The 21219-nt window shown below is 39.7% G+C and overlaps 1 protein-coding gene across 3 annotated transcripts in view; it reads right to left on the bottom strand.

Moving 5' to 3' along the window:
- LOC117827358 (dipeptidyl aminopeptidase-like protein 6) overlaps positions 1–21219 on the bottom strand; it is a 131888-nt gene that overhangs the window by 30057 nt on the left and 80612 nt on the right. For 2 of the 3 annotated variants that reach the window (XM_034703924.1, XM_034703923.1), the window contains one exon: positions 1326–1440. In XM_034703924.1, coding sequence (XP_034559815.1) covers positions 1326–1440 — 115 coding nt within the window. Of the gene's footprint in view, positions 1–1325; positions 1441–19280; positions 19427–21219 lie in introns of those variants that run through there. The other variant, XM_034703925.1, reaches the window with a different exon arrangement.

Here is a 21219-nt window from a genome sequence, read left to right as displayed (position 1 = left end):
TTTCTGCTGTAAAGATCGGCTTTTTTAAATTGGTGTGTATGTACATCCGGAGCCAGCCTCAAGCAGATCCTCAATGAACTGCAGTTTTTAGCGCTTCCGCATTGGACTCATATTTTTAGACCGGAGGTTGCCGCTTGGTTACAACAACAACCACAGATGCATTTGGCGGAAAGAAGCCAGTTATCAGGGACACTTGTTTAACCTAAACACTGGTAAGGGAATGGAAAACATCCAGGCAGCGGTCTACAGACAGCAGGAGGTTCACCTGCTTTGGGTTGGAGTTAAAGGAAGATGTTCAGAAGGTAAGATACATGACTAAAAGAGCTGGTAGAGTTTGCTGGCATACACTTGAAAAAAAAAATGCTTGTTCAGCTAGGTAAGTAGGAATGTAGCTTGTAGTAAAAGGTAGCTTAGAGAAGAAGCGGTGAATGGAACAAGCAGGTGTCTGCATGTCATTATTCATTGATGATGCAGAAGAACAGAGTCCAGATGTAAATTAAGAATCTCTTAAAGTAATCAGCCTTGGCAAAGGAATGTTGCTCCTGAGTTTCATCTCAGGTGTGTAAATTGTTTTGCTGTTCCTAGTTCCTAATTAAAAGTCAGAATCATGCGCAGACTTCATTTCAGGCAGGTAAACAGACGTATGAAAACGTTACCTACACTGAGGAAATCCTGATTAGAGTCTGAAGATTTGAAACATCTGGTACATTGCATCTAATGATTGTCTGGCACATAATGATCTGCTGCACACCCAGGCTTCTAACCACCATGTCAACTATCAGAAGAAATCAGGTTGAGATAATGTGCAGTCTTGGCAGAGAAAAACAGACTGTTATCTGAGGTGTGAAATGTTTTGCTATTATCGGCCTAAAGTGAAAGCTACAGGTAGGATACATATAGTAACAAGGAAGGGAAAAGGTAAACTAGAGAGTATTTATGCATAAGGGTGTTTTTGAGTGCGTTGTTTCAGATTCAAGAAAAAATGCCAGTGAAGTTTATGTGAATGCTAGGTCACGTCACTAAAAGAAATCTCTATCTGCTTCAAAAATGTAAAATATTTATAGTATTCAGGGCTGTTCCTCAAAAATCTCTCACTTTTTCACACTGTGAACTGTGATTGCGTAAAACTATATGCATCTTATAACAAGGCATCCAATGACCTGTCATTACATTGCAAATCTTGACGTCAAGTGTTAACACTTTTTTTAAAATCCACCCTTTCCACAAAGACAACAACAGTACGGTTAAGGGAGGGGAAAAATGTACTATGGTTGTGGTTGGAGCTCATTAAGATCACGCAAACTGTGAGTGCGTTGTCTACATACGAGGGGTCAGCAGGATGACGGAGGTGACGATCAGGGAACAGATGATGAGGATGACCAACAGGGCGATGGCTATTCCTTTCCAGTTCCTCTGCGGAGGAGCACTGCCCACCAGGTCCTGAAAAACAGCAAGGCACATGCAATAGATAAACAAACAGAAAAATATGTCCTTTGAAGCATTTTTATAGCAGAGTGATTCCTCTCTACTGGCTGGATTCACTTCCCTCTATTATAGAAGAACTGCGACCTTAAGGTGATGAGTTTTGTTTCAAAATGAAGACACAGCATTTCAGTGATTATCTAATCACACATTGAACAGATGTATGTTGTACTGTCACAGTTGGAGTCAGAGATTGGCCAGAGGAAAGCTCATTCTCTGACAGACAGATGCCCACGACTCAGCCACTTGTGTGCAGTAACCAAGCATCTTCCAGCTGCTCCCCGCAGCTCGCACACTAAGAGCTCCTGCAGCTCTGCCTGATAGCCAGGGAACATCCACGGCTACAAAACAGACACCACAGGCACAATAATAAGCCGCTCTCCTCATTCAGCCCAGCAGATGGTAGATGGCTAACCAGCGCTATTTGAAACACATACAGTACACTGCAAAATCCACTGAACACACATAACACTGCGAAGGTAGAAGTGCAGAAAACAGCAATCAGGTGGCATATGAGGATTGCCCCATACTTCAACACACAGATTTAAGAGACTTTAATGTAAGATTTGACTGCACATTCCACCATCTACTCCTTGATTCACTGTCTGGCTCAAAAAGTGAGCATATCCCCATTAGGCCTCATATATAAATGCCCCCAATAAGAGGAGAATAAATTGTTTCTTTATCTTTTTAAATTATGTTAAGGCTTCAATGTATGCACAGTTTGGCAGGTAGTTACTTTGAGTAACAGGTGGGAGCTGCTAGTTACCTGCTAGGTGTCACCTTAGCTAATTCAGTCACTGTACTGAACGTGCTCCAGCTTTATCAGTGCGTGAAATTCTACTGTTCTACTTTATTTTCATGATAGCACTAATTAGCATGTGTGTCTGGGCTCACCGTATCCAACATGGTAGTTTGTTTGGTGTCAGTCATAAGTTGAATTATTTGTGGTGGCCTTTAAAATCGGAATCGTTGGTTGCTTTGCGCACTGAGATTATGGCCAGCTCTGATGAAGACAAGACCTGCCGTCCAATATTACACTGTTTGTGCCTTTCACCTTTTGGTTGCTCTCAAAATAGAGACTTTGGCCAACCAGCAAAAGTCCACCACTTTTTTAAAAGCTCTCTTAGCTTCTTTCGCCTGGTAAATAAATGTCTGGTAAGATATAGCCACTGGGGAACTTTGTTCTGTGGGACACCAACAACCTCATTCGCCAGCAAATGAATTAGTGATGACTGTTCAGCTTTGCAAGCTTGGCGTTTGCCAACCCCTTGCTCCCCTCAAGCTCCCATCTCATGTACAAATACAGTCACCAGAGAGCCATCGCAGACTGGCAAACAAGCTACCCCCTTTGTTTTTAAGTTTGAGCTCACCTGGTAAACCTCATGAACCCCAGCTGTCTCACTCCCTTCCTGACTCAGCTGGTCTGTTCCATTATGTCTCTGCCACACATATAAAATTATATTAAAGGAACTGAAAGCTACTCTGAATTGCATTTAGTTTCACAAAATTCTTGGTACTTATTCAATGAAAAAAAAAAACTGGACTGATATCGTGAAGGATAGTGACAAAAAGTAGGATTTCTGTCATTTTTTAACATCCAATCAAAATGATGGCCTGTGCACACACACACACATTTGCACATTATTCTCTCTGGCCACATTTGGAGGGGCGAGTGAGCAGCTCCAGCCACCCGTATCCGTCCAGCTGCTGATATCCTTGTTACCAATTAGACCTGGTGTCTGTCTGCCTACAGTAAGAGGTTGTATACTGTTCTCCAGCTCAGTGAAACCATCCACAAGGTAATGAGGTGTGTGTTTGTGTGTGTGTGTGTGTGTGTGTGTGTGTGTGTGTGTGTGTGTGTGTGTGTGTGTGTGCGCGCGTGTGTGTGTGTGTGCGCGTGTGTGCGTGCGTGCGTGTGTGTGTGTGTTTGTGAGAGAGAGAGAGAGAGAGAGAGAGAGAGAGAGAGAGAGAGAGAGAGAGAGAGAGAGAGGGGGGGGGAAACAGATGACTCAACTCTTGAGCAGAGATTATGCCATTTTATATCTTTTAAGACTTTAAATTGCAGCATTATGAGATACTTTCCATTTGAGTGTTGAAAGTGTACCTGTATTAGGTTGTGTGTGTGTGTGTGTGTGTGTGTGTGTGTGTGTGTGTGTGTGTGTGTGTGTTTCCACTGTCTGTGCATCAACTGTCTCCACACAGTTTGTCTCACAGTGTAGCGAATCAATACTGTAGACAGTGAGTACACATAGAAAAACAGCAGGCACATCAATAAGCTGATTTATTGCTGCAGAGGTAAGGATTTTGTGATAAGGTGTATAGACCTGTAAGCTGGATTCATAACATATTAATGTCCCAGTGATTTCATACCCTAATAGGAAAGACTTGCATCTGAAGGGATGTGATACCTTCAATCATCTGGGACCTCTGACCGAGCTGTAAACAAAACAAGATGCTTTGACAGGCATGAAGATAACTGTCTTGTTTCTGCATCTGCTGACTCGTTGTTCCCTATGTCTGCACTGAAAATGGTTAAACATAAAGAGCAGGCATAGGTGATTTAAATGCAGTCTGTCCTGCAGTTCAGTGCAGCCACTACCTGACAGACAGGCACAGATCTATTAATGTGACAGCTGGATCCATGCCACCAAATACAGGAAAAGTGTGTCTCAGCTTCTTTTTTCCAGACGCTTTGATGCCAGCCTGGGAGGCTTGTGAGTAAATATTTAGTTCCAGTAGTTTTTTGAACACGAGGCATAAGGTAAAAAAATACTTCAGAGACAGTCTGCTCTCCTAATCTTAAATACATCTCTCACATGCCCTGTGGGCTAATTCAGGCAGTGGATATGTAGGAAGCAGACGCCCTGATGAGCAGGAGTAGCTTGCCTCCAGTGCTTGGCATTTCTGTAAACAGACACCTCAGTTATTCAATAAGAGGTCAGGGAGCTTTTCCACAATTCAGATCAATGAACTGATCACATTCTGTTGGACAATCGCCCTTTTCACTGTGCAATCCTCAATAAAACAGGATCTAGCTGACTCGGATACAACCCTTAACCTTCACTGTCAATATTCCTGGATATATAACACTGACTAGAGAGCAATGTGATCGATGTTTACCATATTTCATATGACAAGCTAAGCAGTGGTCAACAGAGCTGTCAAGAAAGCTGTCTCTGTTATTTCAACCTCTCATCAATTTAATAAAAGCTAGTGCACACTAGACTATCAAGGCTAAGCAGCATGAGTTTTGGGCCTTAAGGTAATTCTTAAATGTAATGCAATTAATTAATTTGTTACAAGGACAAGTTAAGACCCTAAAGAAGTCACATTTCACGATGTAAGAAGAAAAGTGTCTTGCAGGTATCACAGCTTAATCTCTGTGAGAGTTTGGAAAAGCTTCTGTGTTGTGCAGACAAAAAGGCGGCAGATTACATTACTCATCCTTTTCCCCACTGAGTCAGTCTGTTTGAAGTTCGTGGCAGATGAGATAGATGCTTGTCTGAGGATGTGTTCGCTGATGACACTAGAGGGTGGGTGAAAATCAGATTACAGGAAAGGGGCCATTGGGTTTTGGAAAAAAGCCAATAGAGAAATATCCCAATATCAAGTCAGCTGTACCAAAACTGTTATTTGTCATCACTAATGCTTGTGAATATCGTTTCTGTTATAAAACACATTGCACTCAAATAGAAGATTCAATGGTAAACTACAGGGTACATTAAATCATACTTTAATGGAATATGGTATTTTTAAGAGAGGATCATTTTAGCAGATAGGATCATTATAAAGCGTAGTTGGGGTTCATTGAAAGGCACATGAAAACAAAAATGTTTTTAAGTGGATTAGGAGTACTTCTAAAGTGATGTTGCTATGTACACATCCTGCATGTCAGACGCATTAAAATCTGAAAGGCTGCAATAAACACCGCCCATGCAACTCAGGGAGGCAGCTAATTTCTCCCATGCAAAACAATACATTTGCAGTACAGCTATTGGTGGTGTGGGGGTTGCTGTTAATAGGTTTCAAGCCCTGAATGTTTCCTTAACAGCCTTGAATCATTCAGGTTATTAATAAAGCTATAGAGCATTTCATCTGTTTGACAAGTAAGGTGTTCGTGTTGGTAGTGCAGGGGCAACCAACTGTATTCTAGATGACGTTGGACTGCTTACCCAAGTAACCAGTAAAATAGCCAATTTTTTGGGACAGATGGCCTGTATGTTACTGCTAAGTGTTGTGATAGATAGTGAGTCTATGTCTATCTTGTAACTTTAAAACAGAAACTTACTTTTTAAAGGAGGCAGGAGCGAAAATAATTCATCTTCAACATGTTGTATTTTACTTTTAGAGTGCTGGAAACAGTAGGAGCTCAATCAGACACAAAATAGTGTTTGCTCCAAAGGTTGATTATTTTCAGAGGGCAACTATCTTTCTTCTTCTCTCAAAATGGTGTACAGATTACTTGGCACTCCATATCTATACTCATATCTAAAATGGCTTTAAAGATAGTGCACACACCTGCGGATGTCCTTTTTCTTATGCACAGTTGGATGTGCGTATCTCTTTCCCAGCAGGTTTCGGCTCTGTCTTGAGTAAACAGTCAAGGTAACGTCTTTAAAATACCAATGACAAAAATTACAAAACATATTGCTATTATTTCATTATTCCTTTCATTTTAGGTACATTTTGAACCTACCTGACTATATTTGCTAATCATATTTTAACACTACAGTTTCTCAAGAAACCAAAATTTTACTGAGGACATAATCAACTTCCCAGGGATCCAGTCAGATCGCTACACACATGGGTCTCAGGGACTCACTGCGTTGAAAAGACATCAACATCACTGCATCTAATCTCTACTGACAGCTTCCGGTTACAATTATCATGGTGGATATAAGCTTCCTCATCACTTTTACTTAGGAGTCTTCTTGTACTTATGTCATGCTTTGCTATTCTTTCTGGCCACTTTTACAATACTCATCACATTCACCCTTTCACCGCACATTCATACATGGCAGAGGCCATCATGAGGATGTCATCAGTATTAACTAATACTGTTTCTTCACATTCATACTCTGGCAACTTTTTCGGCAGGGACAAATTCAAGGTTCAGTGTTGCCTTTGGCATCTGAATGCAGGAGTTTGGATTGGACTGCCAACCTTCTGACTAAGAGACCACCCAATATACCACCGAGCCACAGTTGCCATGGGTTCTGGTAACCCCAGGATTCCTGTTTCGTTGAAATATCTAAGAAATCTCTGAAATGTATCCCAGACACATGTTGTTTAGTGACTAATGTAGTATAAACACTCTAAAACCTACTCTCCAGTTAAGTGGAATCCAGTGCTGAGATTCTGAATGAGCTGCAACTTTTTCATAGTCATTTTAGAAAGTCTAGTTTGAAGACCATAACAGCAACCAATCCTACTGGATACAAAAAGAAGGACAAGTCTCTCATCGTCCTTTCAGGACACAAATTCCCTAATTCTGGCAAGGTCTTTCGGTTTTTAAAATGCGGTTTGGGATTTTTTTGGGTGAGGCTAACAAAGCTTAGATCAAAGCATGTGAGCACACCAAGATAACAGACTCGGTCTTTCATCTTGAGCCCAACATAAAAGATGTTAAGTGATACCGACCCTTATCTTTTTTTTCCGAAACGAGACCAGCTCTTCAATCCCTATTTTACTTTCAGCCTGATGCCTCCCTCATAAACGTCTTTAGACGATCATTAAATACTTATCTGATGAGGATATTGAATCTTAAAACTCCCTCTGTGTTTCAACAACTGTGTAACTCCACAAACACTGTTACATTCAGCTGAAGGTCTCCAGTTTACAGGGTCACTTTTAAAACCGTAACACCGGGAGAGACGCATTCGCGGTGGGCTGAGAGAAGACAACTGTTACAAGCTGCTAAATCAAGGGAATCACATCTTCTTCTTTTGAAAAGTACACACATACAAAAAATATAGAACAAAGTTAAGAAAGAGAAATCAAGTGAATCACAGATGTGTGTGATGTTATTGTGGACGACGGGGGCAATAAACACACTGTGGTTAAGCTACCAATCAGACACGTTCAGCATTGCAGGCCCTGCCCCCCAAAAGCCCTGGGGCTTTTTGAAAAGTACTACCCCCCTAGCAGGGGCTTTTTAGAGGGGAGATTATCTACCCCTGAACTAAATTTAGACCCTAGTTCTAGCGGTCGTAACGAGCGTAGTTCAGGGGTAAAGTCCCTAGTTCTGGGGTAAAGTTCCTCTGGTCGAAAAACGCCTGTACTGAAGTAAGTTTTGGCTCATCCTGTTATTGATTTGCTCTGAACAGCACCTAATGGGTCATAAGGACTGTAATTACAAGGTGACTAGTTTTTTACATAAAACAGTTGCAAAAATGTTTTTGTTTAGGAGCACAGGCTCTTAGTTTTTCAAAATTGTTCCTACAGGCTATGCTTGAGTAATACTCATTGTGAGATTTGACCTATAAGACTGTGTGCATGTAATTTAATCATCTTAACCATGGAGCCTAACACCTTGCATCTGAACCATGCAATGGAGCCCACATGATTATATCACTGTAAAACGATATAAGGAGAAGGAGAAATAAGGAGTGATAAAAGGAGAAGTAGTCAAGATCAAATAGTGACAGCCATTATAAGCTATGTTTAACTCACTAAGAAAACCACTCTTGAATATCAATAATTACAGTGAGACATCTGATCAATTTATTTGTGAGCTATATTCGTTAAACCTTTTACACCCCCACATAGTAAACTTATTTCCTTTGATTGAGTAATTTATTCTCCACATATTCATTCTTCATGCTGAAGCTTTTTAGTTCAATCTCTGACTGAAGGTGGCTTCATATGTTTCAAAAATAGAACTGTTGTCTCTTACAATCCACTATTATTAAAGTGCCTGAGCTGTGATTGCTTTATCCCTGCAGAATGCATTATCCCTGTGTGAAAAGTGGAGCATTTCCCACCTACTCAAGCACAAAACAACAGAAAGCTCCAAAAGCAGACTGAAATTGCCCACATAAAAAGTATAAAAATCATCAACAGCACCTCACTGCATTGTTTCCTGTAAATTAAAACCCAGAGAGGTGAGCAGAATCTGACTTCAGATGCATTATTTGATTTCCCTGATGTTCAGTGCGTTACAGAATATAACAAGCTGTGCAGTTGTAACCTTGAGTGTTCCCTGGTTGCAGACTTTTCTGAAGAGCTCTTAATGAGGAAGAAGTGCGGCTGAAAGCAAATCTTGACCTTTTGGCATTGTGTTTTTTAAGACTCGGTGAGATGTCTGCATTAAGCTTTCTCCTCCTGTGAGTGTGTATGTGAAGAGCAGGCATGCATGCTTTACAGCTGATAACAATAAAAGCTGCATTAATAAATGAGAACTGGAGCCATTTTCACCCTCTCCTTCACAGGCACCACATCCAAACAAACATTGTGCATTTAACAACCAACGACTCTAAAGAGAAAAAAAAAAACCCAAGAGAGGAAGCATTCATTTTAATCCATTTGTTACTATTTTCATTCCATTCTGAGATAAAAGAGCCATAAGAACGAAGCATCTTTTAAGGTCAAGCTTTTTTTCCCTCCACTCTCTCCCTGTAATCCTCCCTCCCTCCCACTTTCCCTTTGTCTAACCAGCTTTGTCTCCATTCGCTGCTGAAGTGTGAAATGGATCTTTCCTGATCTCTGAGCACCTGGTTTCCAAGGGAACCAAGAGAGTCATCTGAGTCAGATTTGCAGTGAAGCTGCCGGCTGCTGTACAGTACAGTGGGGACTTGTATTACAGCCCCGCAAAATTAACTCGGAAACAAGATGGTTTCAAATACCGCGACACGAGGGAATATAGACATTTGAAACGAAAGCAAACTTCAGCCGTCTAAAAGACACCGGACACCGGACACTTGACACACGATATATGTCTCCACTGTAACGGAGTAGCTGTCTGAGAACTGTCAAACTCCAGAGTGAAGCTGTTGCCTCTTGACAGGGGGGTAAACTTCTCCTCTGGAACGGCATCAATAAATCATAAGCATTCATGAGTGAGATTAACAATTCATGCCAGCTGGCTTTTGGTTCTTGGAGGGATAGTAGACATTAGCTTAACTATAGGCACAGCCTTTGTTTGTTACTTCTCAAAACATGAAGTTTGAGGGTTAAACTCAACTTAAGAAACGAAAGAGTTGGACTCTTTGACAGTGTACTAATGACACCAACTCGTGTAAGAAGAGGGAAGCAGGAGTTGCTGGTTGAGGACATGCAGTAATCAACTTTCCTCTACAGACTCTGTGGGCTTGCTGTAAAACCAATCACACCCATCAACAAGTCTGACTACAAAAAACGATTGAGTTTTGTGAGATTTAAAAAAAAAATCAGCAACTGTCATTTGTTGACGCACGTGACGAGGAACAAAAGGAAAAAGTGTGGAGGAAGTGAGAAAACAGAGAGGTTCCTGCTGCTAGGGTAACATGTACTGTAGGTTGAGAGTAATGCGTCTCTGTGCTTCACCTTTGACTCCAGTGGCAGAAAAGAAACACAAGTGCTATACACCATCATAATTAACTGAGAAATACCTCAAATCATGATTTAGCCAAGAAGTATAACTTACAACATCAACGTATGCTTAATAATCTGCAATTAGTTCATTTCAAAGATACAAAATAGAAAATAAAAACAGCTACCTGATGCAAGTTTTAAGCTGTTTGTAATAGTGCTGATTTGCAATGATCAATCCACAGAGGTATTGTTATGAACACAACAGAGACATAAAATTAAAGCAGGTTTGTTTCTAGGGGTTTTCTTTTTTAAGATTATGTTTTCAGGTTTTATCATGCTTTTATTAAGAGGAAAAGACAGTGGATAGAGAAGGAAACAGGGAAAAGAGAGAACGGGACTTGACATTGGGCTCAGATAAGAGTCTGAACTTACCATCATTTGGTATCTCTTATAGTTCTGCATTACTAAGACAATCATACAACAGTCTTACACAACATAAATGTAGCAGATATTTGGTGCTGAATGTAGTAAGCTCTAGCAGCATAACAAGTGACTCTTAGGGGTTGTGACCACTGACTGTTTATTAATATCGATACCCTGACTCCATGTGAAGCCTTAATACTGCCTCAATTGTCCCTGATATTGCACTGGCGGAGCTAAGGCATGTGCTGACGAAACCTCGCTGGTGGAACCCCTGGATGACATCACGCCCCTTTCAATAACCAAAACACACATTTAACATATCAATGAAATGTCAAAGATCCCTCAGGTGGGTACAGAGCTGAACAGATTCTTGTGATGATTCAAAGGGGACACTCAAGGATATGGGAAGTTCAATGACTCAAGTGTTACGTTTACTTCTCTTCTCTGCTAATCAAGAAAAGAACGCTGCAGGAGCCCTTGTTTTTCAACAGAGCAGTCAATCATGACTAATCCCCTCTTTTTAACACCAAATGACTAATTAAAACTACACTTCTAAGAAAAATGAGCACTTGCACATGGATCTAGAAAGTATAACTGGAAAATAAAACTAAATGTCAAACAACTTTTCTCAGTTTGACATGTTTCATTTGTTATAACGGCGGAGGCTGACTTTCTGACCTATACTGCAGCCAGTCACCAGAGCAAATTCTACATTTTTGGCTTCACTTAGGATAGCTGTTGTCCTGTCCATGTTTATATACAGAAAATAGATGTGACACAGTTTTATAATTAGAATTTTTGAAGCCACAGAACACAATAAAAGCATCACTCTCATACGATGACTTTATAAACTTGTTGTGATGAATATCTTAATGACATGACAGGATCTACAGCTGAAACAATCAGCTGAAAAACAATTCAAACCCTCAAAGAGCTAAGGGGCTGATACTCATCCCATGATTCCCTGAACAATCCTGTCTTAGCTTTAATATAAGACCATCTATACCTACATGAGTAGTACTAACAGTTCTAGAAGTAGTGGAAGTAGAAGAAGTAGAAGAAGTAGAAGAAGTAGTAGTAGTGATGGTGGAGCTTGTCCTTGTGGCACTATTGATTTATGAGGAAGGTAAGTGCAAAGACGACGAGTGCATTGTGTTGTTCTTTAACAACAAGTCAAAATAATATTAAATGATTTAAGCTGCTGCCTTTTATGCCATTATCTGATTTCACCTGTGAATCAATTATTCAGCACCTGCAGAGAAGCTTTTTCTCTTCCATTGCTTTGACACTTTAAATCTTTCAGTCAGGTCTAATATTCTATGCGTTGAGATTCTGAAGTTACTTTCACCAAGTCTGTGTGTGTCTTATAAAAGGAATGATACTGTATGAAGTGAATAGATTGTTATAGTGGCATGGAACCTTTATAGAGTGAGTAATTGATACTGATGATGAAGAGAGGGGTTGCACGAGAGTGGATCATCACAGCACTTGATGCAGGTTTACTGTCTCATCCTGACATTTTATTTTGTATTTATCAGCAGTTAAACGCTGCATTATCCCATACAGTGATACAGTGTTTACCTCTTATGCCATCATTAATTTGGGAGATTTCTGCATCATATCCCACAGTTTTATTGCTACTTAATAACCTTAACAGCTTAGTCACTGCTGTTTCTGCCTCTTTTCTTTCTTTCAAACAGTGAACAAACAGACAATTAAAATATAACACCTCTTTCTGTGGAATAATATGACTACCTTCATTCCAGTTAAGTTTCTGTGATCAAAGCTGCATCATAAAATGTAATTCAGTTTAATGTTAATTTGTACTTCAAGCATGCTGAAAAGAAGCTGTTGCCATGGAAGTGTTACTGACCATGGAAATGGAGGGACTATTTCTTTCAGCTTTACAAGAAAGCAGTTTTTAAATCAATAAATCATCTTTGAATTCATATTTGTGGTTCTTTGCAAAGGGGGTCTTTCTCACCCTGTTGAGATTCTAATTTGTATAACCACCTGTTCACTTTATATAATCCCTCACCCAGTTTAGTTACGACAATTATTTGAGTGTGTTAGCGTGCTATATATTACAATCGCTAGTTGCAACCATAGACTGTATAAATAATGGACGTAGTATCCGTGACGTCACCCATCTGTTCCTGAGCGCTGTTTTGAAGCCAATCAACAGCGGCAGCCATATTGGAAATGCTGAACTCAACCAGGCATAGTGTGACGTAAAGGGGTGTAGTTTGAGCCTCCTAGCCAACAGCTATGTATTCCCGTCCGGGAATCAAGTAAGCCATGTCCTTATTTGGGCTTGTAATCTTCGGAACCATCGCGTTAGAAAAAAATGCACCCCCTGTACAGTGTGTGCCGATAGAGAAATCAGCTACGTAGACCCAAGCCGTTTTTTGAACCAGGCTGTAAACATGTTTATTAATGCTGCAAAGACTTTTCGTTTTTGAATTGGTGTCTATGTGGTTTCCGGTGTTTCTGCAGCCAGCCTCAAGCGGATTCTCGATGAACTGCAGTTTATAACACTTCCACATGGGCTTCATACTTTGAGACCGGAGGTTGCCGCTTAGTTGCAACTAAACACACTGGGCAACACGTACAATGATGGGGATGTATTTTTGTTTAGAGTCAAAAAAGTACAGAACGTAAAGTTTTAAATCTGATGATGAGCCACTTAATTACCATGACTATTCTTTATTGGACGAGAAAACAGAGAAGCTAAAGCTATACTAATGACTGCTGCAGGAATCTTCTCGAAATTCTCTTTCAAAAACTACAGGAACAATACAGCAACACCACCACAGACAACATAAACACAACGGTGATAACAAAAGCATAACACAAAAGAACACCACTCTGTTATTCTCAACTTTTTGGCAATGTTTTTCAAAGCCTGGTGCTCACTCGTGCAGCAGTTATTGTCCTTCAACATTTAGCAGCAGGTGCATGAAAGGGAAGGGTTTCTTCTTTGAGAGTTTTTCTTCAAAATCAGGAGCAAGTTTGAGAAGAATAAAACTTTAATGCCTGGTATAGTGATCCTTGGCTCAATAGACTAGGTGTAATTTCTGCAGCCTGTGTAGTGACACACATTAAGCATATCTAACCATTCATGAGCTGGTGAGCTGGTAATTCAAAATTTTTCCTCTTCCAACTATCCTAACAAAAGAAAACAAAGTAGCTTAGTGTATACCCATTAAACACCGCCGTAATTCAAAATGTATCAGTTTCCCGGGTGACCCTTCCTGAAGCTAAATGTTTGAAAGAATTCACAAACAGAAGGGAAGAAAATCCATCCCAGACCATGAAGAATTCACAGATATTTGAGCATATGCTTCAGAGATTAGAAGTGCGAATCTGAGGGAGATCCATGAAAATGGAGAACATGAGCCATGTGAAAAGACGATACATGAAGTCATCAGTGAATATTTACGCAGCTTTCTTTAGCTTTGTATTGGTCCTTGAAAGAATGAATAACATGTCTTAGTGAGACTGTGAAACTGCAGCAGATTAACATGGGGCGCTGTAAACTCAAGATGAAAACACAAGACTAAGAAAAGGTATTGGTTTTTGTTAGAGGATATGAATTAGTGTTTGCCTTTGGACAAAACTGGCACAGTGTCTTTTAATCATCAGAGGAGCTGTAGCACCGAGCAACGTGACTGAAGCTGAATCGCTCAAGAGTGGATGAGTTAGAAGTAACCCTTGCTGTTTATTCTTTCTTTCTCTAATTGAATGTTTCCCACAAGATGCATCTGAAAATTAAATCCTTTTTGAGGGAAAGGAAAGATAAGAGACGCATTATTCTTTTTAGTATTACGTAGTGAATTACGAATTATGTTACAACCAAATGGAGCAAGCATGATAACAATATATAAAGGGAACAACACAACAAACTTAAATGTAATCAAAACAGAATATCTTAGTGGATGGCCTACTTATCTCTTCATGTTTCAATAAGTATATCTATTCTATTGAGTCACCTTTGACCCCATCAGCTTTGATGGATCTGTGTTTTTGTTACAAATTGAAGAATCTTTTTGATGAAATTGATCAAAGTTTTAATAATACAGTAAATGAAAGCAATATAAGGGAAACATTTCGGTGAAAATGGTTGTGTGGGAGCAGAAGAGTGGAACAATCTTGATATGAGATAGTGACAAAATACACTGGAACTAAGGGGCACAAAAACAACAGAGGTCCTCTTAATTAGGGATGCACTGTATTGATTTTTTTTTTGCTGAATACCAATAACCATCAATAGCTGGCTCCTGATAGCCAATTTTCTTTTTTCTGTTCCATAAACAAGAGCACTGCTAGGCATGAAATCATGTCTCTTATATGGTAAAGTCCTCATCCAGCCACTGGGCCGTCAAACTAAGCATACTGATCTGATTAACGTCAGAAGCCCACATGTGCATGGTAAAATTAATGTCACTCACGTTGAGGAGGATCAGAGTGTGAATGTGTGTTCAAATCCCTTCAAACAGAGCAGGTAGGGATACATCTGCAGTGCTCGCAGCGCAGGAAACTTTTCAGAATACATCAATAGCTGGCAAAATCCTTGGTCTCCTACCTCAGAAAAAGGTGTCTCATCAAGTGCTGTGAATCAGTGCTTTAGTCATTATTTGCTTCAGTTTTGGGTTGTCTCTAGTAAACTATGTGCTTCTCAAATAGGCACTCGCTATTTTTGTGATGCTATTGATAGCTATTACGATGACAACTTTTAAAGCGACTGAAAATTGAAAAGATTTGTTGTGTCAAAAATTTGAAGATGTTATTCCTCCTCTTAGAATATTTGCATGTTTTGTTGTTTTATTAAGAGCAATCAAGTGACTCTCATCTGAAACAATAATTACATCCACACATGTGACGCTATTTTTACTCACTCCTCAGCCTTTAACAGCTGCGCTTGTTCTTCCTCTCTGCCTGTAAAGGTCCAAATGTGTACTCTTGTCAAGACTTACATGAAAGCGACTTTTATTGGCTGTTTTTATTGGATAATATTGAATACTACTGAATAATAAAATATAACCTTTATTGGGCCAACAACCTATCAAGGCTCTTTCATTTAGATTCATGTGCAGCAAAAGGGTGAGAACGACATTGATTTTTGACCTGACTGTGCTGACTTTATCTAGTAATTCTTTATGGTTTTAATTACTGGACCTGTTTCTTTTGAATGCAAGGAGGCTTTTACTGATAGCTAGGCTCCAATAAAAGACCTCCATAATGGTGAAAACTGAAGGAAAACTAACTTAAGAAAGCAGAAATTTTTAAATAAACCTAAGCTCATAGTGTCAAGAAAAGCTATCTAGATAAGCAATATCAATTCATATGAAAAAGAAAAGATCAAAGATTAACCACATCCCCAAGCTGTGAGCTTTAAAACATCACAATCATAGAGTACTGACTTTGTGAATGTGAAGTCACAATGTTAGCCCACCCCCGCCTGGACTGCAAAAGGGACATGTTACTTACTGGATCAACCTATTCAACCATGATTATCTCCTGTTGTGCAGTGGCATGTACTGCAGTCTTGTGCAAGGCATGGCTAATATAGCCTTCTATTGTATGCTAAAGAGAAGGAAAGAAGGCAGAAGTGGATCGCAGCTATATAACAGAAATGGCAGCAGTCATTATCGCCCTACTTGTTCCTACGCTAACTGCCTGGCTTCCATAATCTGTGTTATAATCTCCCTGTTCATATGGCCCTACTGGTTCCTACACTAGCCATTTCTGTTATCCAGCACTTGTTGTGTTTACCTAATAACATGAGTTGTCATCTGCCTCAGTCACAATATTCTTAACAAATGTGTTAACAGCAAGGTTTTTATGTTTGTTTGTTTTTTTCCCCCTTGTATTCTTGTAGATGTTCCCTTTATTTTATAGATGGGTATATATGTGTATGTATATATACTTTATAATTTTTCCTTAGAATTTCTTTAATTGTAGTTGTTTGTCTTTGGAAATGGCTAAAAATCTCAATAAATACATTGTTTAAAAAATGGGGTCTTATCTCATGTCTATTGCAGCAAAAATGGTTGTATACGTGAGCAGTGTAACGCAGTCATCGACAAAAAAATGATGTGTGAAAATAGGGCTGGGCGATAAAATGATAACAATAATTATCGTGATTTTATTTTTCTCAATATAAATAGAACAAATGTACGATAAATGTTGATATATTTAAACCTGTAATTACATCCCCCAAACACTGGAAAAGGAGGGGGCGCTAGTGTCTCTTAAACCCTAGTTTCCACCCAACACTAAACAGAAGGAGAAGTCGGCATTGAACAGCCAATCATGTCTCAGGGTAAGAAGTAGGCAGGGTTAGAGACGTTTGGAGCGGAATGTAAACACAGCTGAAACGAGCGACAGCGACACTGAAGAAATCGCAAAACCTACCAGCTCAAAGCAGAGTGAAAACATGCTAGACAAGAAAGGCCACTAAACTTCATTAGTTAAGATATTTTGGCTATTTACTAGACTACCAAATCCCAGATACAAGCTAACAAACCGTCTTGATTCTTCTAATTTCACTCAGTAGAAAAAGATCTGCCTTTGAAATGATATGAAAGAGTGATTTGAAATTTATTGTGAAAATTAATGATATCAACTGATATGAAAAATGTTATCGTGATAACTTATTTTTCAATATCGCCCAGGGCTATGTGAAAATACATTTTTGCAAACACCAGTAAAGTTGGATTTTACCTTATGAGCGGACAAATGACAGTGCATGCCGTTAGATAAACACAACAATCACTGGATAATAGAAATCAGCTCGTGTAGGAACCAGTAAGGTTATATGAATAGGGCAATAACAGATTTTTTGCAAGTTTCTCTACATAACTCCTCTTTGTGAGCTCCTTCTAAGGGACTGACCCTCATTTGACAGAGTCAAAGAGTCACACTTGACATTTGTTACATTTGTGTGTTATCAACCAAAATGCATTGTAACCTAATCTCAACACTGCTACTACCGCCGTTCACTGTAGTAAGCAACTTCATAGACAGACACGTGACTGCAAATGGTCAATATGAGAGGCATGTTGTTGTGGTGCTCCACAAGACACTGATGGGTAGAGTATCAAATAAAGAACATGGAAATGCATTTCCTGAGTGTGTAACGATTGCACTAATTGAGAGCGCTGCATTTTTAAATGGTGAAGATGAAAAGATAGATTGTATTTATTCACTTATGTTTTCCGTTAAAGCTGCAAAGAGATTCAAGAGAAACTCATCACAGAACTGCATTAAAAAAAACCTCCATCAGTAGCAGCAGCAACAGAGATTTGCAGTTCAGAGTGCTGGGGTTCATATCTCAGATGAGCGTCTAAGCTTCTTCCTGTGTTATGATATCTTCATCTGTCTGCCTCGTCATTAAAGAGTAGACCCAGAGGCTGGAATTCGAATTCGAAACTGATATAACTGATGAGCAAGGTCACCACTGGAGTTGCGCTGTCAGTGATAGGGGAGAATATTTTCAAGCTCCTTGTCCAGAAGAATAGAAGAACCGTACAGACTGACAAAAAGAAGCAGAGGCCAAGTCACCCAGAGCAAATAGAGATTTATTTTTCTTTTGGGTGCATAGCAACATTTGCAGATGATCATATGAGTATTTTACTCTCTGGGAGCAACTCTCTTTAGTCTGACATCCCATTTTCTCCCAGCCATCTACGAGCTAATCCTCCGTTTTTCCCCTGATCTGAATGTGGTTAAGAATCTGCTGCACTGCTGTCAGCTCCACACTCCTGCTTCAATAAATGTATGAATAGGACGCAAGAAAAACAAACACTGCCACTTAAAGTTGGAAAAGTGCCGGATACATTCAAGACACAAGAGATGGATGTTAACTGAGTTGAGAAAAGCAGCACACAAGGAAGAAAAACCACAGAGTTTTCTTCAAATTTCACACCGAAACATTTTCCACTTTGACAAATATCAAACTTAATTACGTGCCCATGCAACAATTATGCAAAGTGGAGAGCCTTCACCCCAACTAATGAAACAGACCCTTTTTTGTTTTTCATTTCATATTCTGAGTGCTACCTTTGAACAAGCACAGTATGAGCCAAATACTCAACAATCAACTGTTATACAACCAGATTGATTGTCAAGATGTTCTCCCCGCATACATGCAAACTGGAGTTTATTTCTGTGGAGCACCTTTTAACCCAAATTATGATATCACTGCCAGGAGCTCAGTTATGTAAAAACCCAAAGTGGATCATGTGTCTATAAAGCCATTACATCACTCGCTGTGTTCCCTATGGCCTCACACAGAGCACTATTTAAACTCAATGAGATGATAGAACAATGCAGAGTAATTAACACCCACTCTCTGTGCTCTCTCTGACTCTTTTTTTTCTGTGCAAACTTTTCATCCATGATTCAGAACCCAATATGAGGTTTCCTTCCTAAAACAAAAAATACTGTGAGTCATGAGGACCAGCAGGTGTTTCCTCAAAGTCCAACAGCACGTGCAAACAGGACACCATACACTAAATCCTACAGATGCTACACCTGCAGGCTGAGGTTACAGCACGAGAACATTAAATATGTAGGCACAAGTTAAGAAGTTGGTGTACATGCATTTGTATAGCAGCTCCGAAAAATGAGTTGCCGGAAATATAAAAAGTCGAACCAAAACAGTGTTAAAATGCTGAAAGAGACTCAAAGCTGTGTCCACTATTTTATTTATCTTGTGAAAATCAACAGTTTTCGCCGCTGCTCTGCTCCCACATAAATATGTTTGCAAGAGATAATATCATAGGAAACCGAGCGGAGCATCATTGTATACGCCTCTCGCATGATGTCCTACTGTTTTATCCAGTTTATGATCCTACCTGATCTGGCTGCGGAGCCGCTTTCGCCGGCCCGTTCGCGTCTTTCCCAGAAGTCATGACCGATCACATAGAACAGAGAGGAGAGGAGAGGAGCGCGCCGAGTCGTCCGCTGCCGACAGGTGCAGAATAATGAGGCGCGAGAGAGACGAGAACAGAGAGAGATAGAGGGAGAGAGAGATAGAGGGAGAGAGAGATAGTGAGAGAGAGAGTGAGAGAGAGAGAGAGAGAGAGAGAGAGAGAGAGAGAGAGTACAATTGTTCAAGGATATCCACTGATTTGCTGAAACAATGAGGAAACCGTGGGTGCAGACAGCGCAGAGTTCAGCTGATGTGCAGGAAACTGGACCACAGCCACGTGGGAGGTTCAGATTTTCCCTCCAGACTGGCAGCAATACCTGTCTTTTCTTTCTGTCTGTTTTTCCTTTTTATTATTTTGGGTGTGTGTGTCGGTGAACATCATAGCAAACGACAGAAATTCAAGACATATGACTCTAAAGTGAAAACTGTAATAACATAAAGCTCCTGTGAGGAGTTTTCTGCTGGTTATTAAACATAGCCAACTGAAATTAATATTGATCCCTCATCATGAGCCACAAAAACAAACAAGACCATCAGTCTTGATCATCAATTTCTATAAAGCGGTTTCTAATGGGTGAAACTGATGCTATAGGGTGTTGGTGTCAAACAAAATATCTAACAGCACACTGCAAGAGCAGCCTTTTCTTCTTCTTCTTTTTTGAAATTTTCAAGGATTCTCTTTGAGGGATACATCTAACTGTTAAAAGAAAGCAGGACATGAATTTTGTCAGATATCACTTTTACATGTACAGGACAAAGAGATAAGGCTGCCAAAATCAACACAAACCAAAAGCTCCTCACGGAAGTTTTGTTTTGAAAGGCATTTATGAAAAGCGTATGATGTGCTTGTCACAAGACAACTATACAACAGCAATAAAAGGAAACAAATTCAAAAATGTTGAGCTTTATGTGAGGTAGGGAAGTACAACTAAAAAAATACACTTAGCCTTAGTCAAATACAAGCATCTGTATCATCTGTTAGATCAAATATTAGAAAACAATACAAAGGGTAAAAAGGACATTTCCAATAAAAGTGTATCTTGTGAAGACGAAGAGAAAAAACAGATGAAAAGATGACATGTTTAGAAATTACAATAAAGTAGACTTCCATCAAGTTTTCCTAATTTTCCTCCAAGGTCTTTATTTGTATTAATTAGCTTATTAAATATTAATTAGTTCATTAATTCATTAATTAATCGATTTATTGTAAAGCTAAACAACAATGACCAGATCTAAATAGCAAAATTTAGACCCCCCACAAAAAATTCTGCAGTCTTCATTACAAAAACGTAGCAGTAGGAAGTAGAAAAGTATTTTATAACATAAATCAAATCCAGTGTGATACTGCAAATCTTCCATTTAGATTATTTCTTTGTTTCTTTCCCCCTTTGCCTTAAAATAAAGGAGGGCTCAAAGGTTTTTGTCCCTCCACCTGGACCTATATTTAGTTGTACTAGCGCTCAGCTCCTGAGCTCACAGCAGCTGATAATATGGAGGCCTGTCAGTTTGGATCAGATCACTGTGGGCACTCATTACTGGCAAGTCCATTACACAGGAAATGGAAACCGGAATCAATGCAAGAAGAACGAAATACTTGAAGATATCAGCACAGTTCTCGTCAGCAGAGAGTTTAAGTCTTATCTGACCTATATTAGAGACTGCATTCATGATTGACAGCGTTCTGTGCATTGCAGTTTAGGGAGCGGGAGAGAGAAGATTTGCATAGACTGTCTATAGCCATAAAAATCATATTCACTCCGCTGTGTTGTATGCCAATGCTGCTGTATTGTCTGCCAATAAAACAAAGCGGGGTTGCTGCTGGCCTGGCTCTTGAGAAGCAGAGCTGCCGTCCTCCCACACAG

Source organism: Notolabrus celidotus, chromosome 15 (genome assembly GCF_009762535.1).
Source record: "Notolabrus celidotus isolate fNotCel1 chromosome 15, fNotCel1.pri, whole genome shotgun sequence".
Classification (NCBI taxonomy): domain Eukaryota; kingdom Metazoa; phylum Chordata; class Actinopteri; order Labriformes; family Labridae; genus Notolabrus; species Notolabrus celidotus.
This window is presented reverse-complemented; position numbering and strand designations above follow the sequence as displayed.